This window comes from Pan troglodytes, chromosome 13 (assembly GCF_028858775.2).
Source record: "Pan troglodytes isolate AG18354 chromosome 13, NHGRI_mPanTro3-v2.0_pri, whole genome shotgun sequence".
NCBI lineage: Eukaryota > Metazoa > Chordata > Mammalia > Primates > Hominidae > Pan > Pan troglodytes.
This window is the reverse complement of record NC_072411.2, coordinates 129,842,688-129,848,742: the sequence shown is the minus strand read 5'-3', so window position 1 is coordinate 129,848,742 and position 6,055 is coordinate 129,842,688. Positions and strand designations below refer to the sequence as shown.

At 44.3% G+C, this 6,055-nt stretch overlaps 1 protein-coding gene across 1 annotated transcript; it reads right to left on the bottom strand.

The window, feature by feature from the left end:
* Positions 1–1,782: 1,782 nt before the first annotated feature.
* LOC129143357 (small cysteine and glycine repeat-containing protein 2-like) lies at positions 1,783–2,323 on the bottom strand. Its single transcript, XM_063790821.1, has one exon. The coding sequence runs from the start codon at positions 2,229–2,231 to the stop codon at positions 1,881–1,883; it is 351 nt and encodes a 116-aa protein (XP_063646891.1). The 5' UTR covers positions 2,232–2,323; the 3' UTR covers positions 1,783–1,880.
* Between the last annotated feature and the right edge of the window lie 3,732 nt (positions 2,324–6,055).

Sequence of the window (6,055 nt, the reverse complement as noted above, 5' to 3'; positions counted from 1 at the left end):
GCCCGCCTCAGCCTCCCAAAGTGCTGGGATTACAGGTGTGAGCCACCAGGCCCAGCCTATATCTAGGAGTCTCTTGATGAGCATTGGTCGACAGAAAGAAGTCTCTTCTAAAAATTGTTAATGCTTTTATAGACTACTCATAGTCTGAGTCATAAAACATCATTTGCCTTTCAATTTATACCTTCCAAGTGAATGATGATTATTGAGGATTATCTAATTATTATCTACTTTTCTCTCTAGGTATAAAAAACACCATAGATCCTATACACACAAAAATGGTTTTTCTATCAGAAATGGACTCACTCTCCTGACAAAAGGACACAGATTAGATTATTCTAATCTCAAGGCCCCTTAGGCTTATGAATTCAAAAAAAAATAGAAGAAATGAACAAAAACATAAATCACAGTTTGTTATAAAGTAATATCTGAAATGAATTAGAAAGAAACCATAAGCCTTAACAATACTCCAATCACAGTTAAATTAATTTAGACAGAAAAGCAAATAGCAATTGACTTGAAAAATAAGAAGTGGGGCCGAAGGTGGATACAAGAAATCCAGGAGGGCTAAGATAAATCCCAAATCCAATGTTCATCAATGCCTACACATTCAGTACAACCTGATGGCATTAATTCTGTGGTTAGGGAAATGTGAAAGTGAAATCGGTAATACCACAGTTCTAAATGTGCACTGTTGGCTGAATTTATGGTGTGGTGGGGGGTGGCAAAAATTAGGCTTCTAAGAAAGGATGGAACTCTGCCCTCCAGGCAAGGAGTAAATGGCCCCAGCAGATGGAAAACTAAAGCAAATGTAATCACCTGCAATTTGCAAATAGGTGTGTTTCTGAGAATTTGTTTGAATTAGTTCTTTGTAAATAAAACAGGATTTTGAATGCATTCAGGAAGCTTATCTTTCTTTTTTTTCTTTTTTTTTTTTTTACAGAGTCTCGCTCTGTGGCCCAGGCTGGAGTGCAGTAGCACAATCTCGGCTCACTACAACCTCTGTCTCCCGAGTTCAAGCGATTCTCCTGCCTCAGCCTCCTGAGTAGCTGGGATTACAGGTGTGCGCCACCACGCCCGGCTGATTTTTTTGTATTTTTAGTAGAGATGGGGTTTTGCCATGTTGGCCAGGCTGGTCTTGAACTCCCAACCTCAGGTGATCTGCCCGCCTCGACCTCCCAAAGTGCTAGGATTACAGATGTGAGCCACTGCGCCTGGCCCAGCTTGTCTATTTTTAAAGGAACCTCACATCTCAACATTGAATACGAACTGTAGAGAGAAGCTGGACATTCAAGTATTCTGTTTGGTAACTAGAGGGCACAAACAACAGAGGCAGGAAGCTACTCTCAGGGTCTTTACCTTGCTCCACGATCACTGCCCATCCACCAAAGGCTTTCTAAGAGAGATTAAGATTTTCTAGAATGTGAGATATGTTCAAACCAAAAAAAAAAAGGCAAAGATAAACTTTTAATAATATATTTTTATTTTATTAGGAAATTTAGAAAGTAGCTATTGACAAATAGGAATACAAGGTAGAAAAGGAGCAGAGAAAAGCACACTAATGGAAATGAAATGATCATATACATCAAAAAGTCTGTTGGGAATCATGATCCTCTTTGATTGAGCTCAGTGATGTGGACTCTTCCTGAAGAGGAGTTTGTCCTCGTGTCTTTGTTTTGGCTGCTTGATATTAGAGAGGAAACTTCATGTAGGCGGACTGGAAACACCCAAAGCACAAAATACACGAACCCAGAATACAGGAGCAAAGTTACAGTCCAAGAGCATAAGTGCTAGGATACCCAGAGGATGGGTAAGGCAGGTGAATGGGGTGAAGGAAAGTCCCCAGCATATCCTGCCACAGGACGGAGTCCAGGCCAGCCCACCTAACAGCAGCATTGCTTCTGGCAGCAGCACTTCTGCTGGCAACAGCCCTTCCCACAGCCGCAGCCACATGAGCGGCAGGTGCGGCGGCAGCAACAGATCACGGGCGTGCTGCAGCAGCCCCCACAGCAGCCGTGGCAGCAGGGGCAGCAGCTGGAGCAGCAGCCCACCCGGTAGCACCTGCAGGTGGTGTAGCTGCCACAGCCACCACCACAGCCACCACAGCCACCACCGCAGCCACCAACACAGTCACCACCACAGCCACCACAGCTACCACCGCAGCCACCAACACAGCCACCACCACAGCCACCACTGCAGCGGCCACCGCAGCCACCACAACCACAGCAACCCATGGCGTCAGTAGAGAGGTCTCAGGTGAAGTGAGAAGAGAGGACTCAGGAGAGGTGAGGGAGATACGATGCCTCTTTCTGCTGTGGGTGGAGCTTATATACTAACTCTGGGGGAGAATATTGACCTAAGACTCAATGCCACTTCTCTGTTGTTGCCACTTCCCTTTGGCAAATATCCAAAGCAGAATCTCACATGGCCTTTTGTACACTTCCTTAATGGGTCCTTCTGACTTCAAAAATTTGCTAAATTTAGCTTTCACTTGTTTTTTTAAAGCCATCTATAATATAGAACAGTAAACATCTAACAACTCCCTTTTTTTTTTTTTTTTTTTTTGGTGATTGGAAAACTCAGAGTGGGGTTACAATTTCCCTTAGCTATTGTACATTTCTCCATTGTATCGGCCCAGGACAAAGATTTTTTCATTCCTACGTTATTTGTAACTATTTATTAATTTGCAAAACATCCCTTTAGATGGAGGAGAGCACTTTGAATATGGAAAAAGAAAGAGTGGTCTCAGGTTATGTTATTTTGTCTTCCCCAGGCAGAGCTCCTCGGCTATTTGCTAGCCCTGTAACATGAGTCAGGACTCTCTGATTCAGAAAAGAGGGGATTCTGCATTATCAAGGGTTATGACAGGGCATCCTTCGTGTTGTGCAGATGATAAAAGCATATCCTGAGCAGAACGTTTCCAAGTCACTTTCCAAACTCAAAGAGGCTTCTGTTATCATCAGCCTGTTAAGAAAGGAGGATAATGCTGAAGGCATGTTTCTGGCAGTCCCCTGGAGCCTGGTTGATCCTGGACCAGTCCCCCATGGAATGCTGACTTGAAATGATTAGTTCCAATTGGCCATCCCTATGCAGACTACTCTTTCCTGTCAAAGGAAAAATGAAAATGAAAAATAGAATAGTGAAGGCCATCAATGAAATCTACAGGTTCTAGCCCTGCGTATCTGTTCTCAGAATATAGTGCTCTTATCACTCACCCCAGGCCATGCCAAGGAGCACAAGACAAGGAGAACCCAAGAGTCCTCTCAGGTCCCCGCAGGCCCCAGAGTTGGAGGAACTCTGATTCCCCTGCATGATGGTAAATTTTATGTGTCAACCTGACTGGGTTAAGGGATGTCCAGATAGCTGGTAAACATTATTTCTGGATATGTCTGTTAGGGTATTTCTAAAAGATATTAGCATTTGAATCAGTGGACTGAGTAAAGAAGATCACCTTCACCATGGGCATTGCTATGGTCTGAACGTGCTCCCCAAGAGTCACGTGTTGGAAATAATCCCAATGCAATAGTGTTGGAAGGTGGGGCCTAATGGGAGGTGTTTAGATCGTGAGGACTCTGCCCTCATGAAGGAACTAATACCACTATAAACAGGGGCCTGTGAGGCCGTGTGTGGTGGCTCACGCCTGTAATCCTAACACTTTGGGAGGCCAAGGTGGGTGGATCACTTTAGGTCAGGAGTTCGAGACCAGCCTGGCCAACATGGTGAAACCCCATCTCTACTAACAGTACAAAAATTAGCCAGGCATGGTGGTGGGTGCCTGTAATAGCTACTCAGGAGGCTGAGTCAGGAGAATCACTTGAACCTGGGAGTTGGAGGTTGCAGTGAGCCCAGATCGCACTCCAGCCTGGGTGACAGAGCCAGACTCCATCTCAAAAAGAAAAAAAAAAAAGGGCCTGTGAGAGTGAGTTCACCCTCTTCTGCTCTTCTGCCAAGAGAGGACACATAGTTTATCTCTCTCTTTCCCTTTTGCCTTCTATCATGCGAAGCTGCAGAAAGGCCTCACCAGATGCCAGTGCTTTAATCTTGGACTTCCCAGCCAAACTGTAAGAGAATAAATTTCTGTTCTTTATAAATTACCCAGTCTCAGGTATTCTGTTATAGCAACAAAAAAATGGACTAAGGCATCATCCAGTCCATTAAGGGCCCAAATAGAACAAAAGATAGAGTGAGGGGAATTCTCTCTCCCTCCTCTTAAGCTAGAACATCCATCTCCTGCTCTCAGACATCAGCACCCTGGTTCTTGAGTTTCAGTCGGACTCTGATTGGGACTTACACCATTGGCTGCCCTTCTTCTCAGCCCTTCTGACTTGGACTGAATTGCACCACTGGCTTTCCTGGCAGAGAGCAGATCATGGGACTTCTTGGCATCCATAATCACATGAGCCAATTCCCATAATAAATCTCATTTATCTATTCATGTTTCCTACTGGTTCCGTTTCTCAGGAGAACTCTGAATAATAATACCCTGGAATAATATGATCTGGATCTTTTTTTTTTTTTTTAAGTTGGAGTCTTGCTCTGTCACTGGGGCTGGAGTGCAGTGGTGTGATCTTGGCTCACTGCAATCTCTGCCTCTCATGTTCAAGCAATTCTCATGCCTCAGCCTCCCAGGTAGCTGGGACTACAGGCACGTGCCACCACACCTGGCTAATTTTTTGTACTTTAGTAGAGATGGGGTTTCAGCATGTTGCCCCGGCTGGTCTTGAACTCCTGAGCTTAGACAATCCGCCCACCTCAGCCTCCCAGAGTGCTAGGATTACAGGCATGAGCCACCGCACTCAGCCATATGAGCTAGATCTTTAACACTGGGCTTTCTTCAGATTAATTTTTAGTTACTGTACAAGAAGTCTTAAAGATTACTTTTTCGAGAGTGCAACTGCGTGCTACTTTTCAATCCAGAAAGATAATGAAGTGGTTCAGCACTGTGGTTCTGTTGTACAGCCCTCTAAGTCCTGCCTATACTTAGTTGGCTTCAGGTACCATGTTTCAAGGATGAGCCCCTGTGTAAAATAGTTTTTGGTTCATATTTTTCCCTCAAATTTTGGAATGTAATAATTTCCTGCCAATGTTTGGTAATTTTTTCCAATATTCCAGATTAAAGACAGAACAGTTAAATTGCTTCAATAACCATATTGTAAAATACACATTAAACAAGCATTTCTTCCATGCCTTCACCTGGTATACATTTCTTTCCAACGTTCTAATCTCCAGGATTTGTCTGTTTTTACTTAAAGAGGCCCATGAACCTCTACTTTGATGCACCATAATACTTTCCCATCATATAAACTTGCAGGGAGCAGTGTAGTCAATTTAACAAACAGTTGTTGGATTGTCCTCCTCTTAGGAGAAAGTGGCTCCGCAGGGCACTGTGAGGACCTAACAAGATGAATCCACAAGCTCCTGGTCTGATAAGAAATGCATGAAAAGAGATTCCAATAAAAGCACCTGCAACAAGAACCCTACCAAATGACTTTCTTAGATGTGTGGGGAAAAATAAATCAAGTCTGAGTGTCTGTGGGAGAAGGGGAATGGGAGGAACTCTGACAGGGACTGTCTATCACAGGAAAGGGCTTCAGTAAAGATTGGAGACAGGGGGCTGGCCACGGTGTCTCACGCCTATAATCCCAGCACTTTGGGAAGCCAAGGCAGGCAGATCACCTGAGGTCAGGGTTTGAGACCAGCATGGCCAACATGGCAAAATCCTGTCTCTACTAAAAATACAAAAAATAGCCAAGCGTGGTGGCAGGCACCTGTAATCCCAGTTACTTGGGAGGCTGAGGCAGGAGAATCAGTTGAACCCAGGAGGCAGAGGTTGCAGAGAGCCAAGATTGTGCCATTGCACTCCAGCCTAGGCGAAACTCCATCTCCAAAAAAAAAAAAAAGATTGGAGACAGGGAAATATGAGGAGTAGTCGGGAATCACCTACTTGCAACTGCTCACTGTTTTCCTACCAATGCTCAATACAATTAGGTCAAAATGTAAACTTCTACATGCAGTGAACGTGCTAGAAAGTGTATTTATTACAAGTCAAGGAGCGAGA

Coding starts and splice junctions, on each gene's coding strand:
- LOC129143357 (XM_063790821.1), bottom strand. CDS start 2,231: ATGGGTTGCTGTGGTTGTGGTGGCTGCGGTGGCCGCTGCAGTGGTGGC.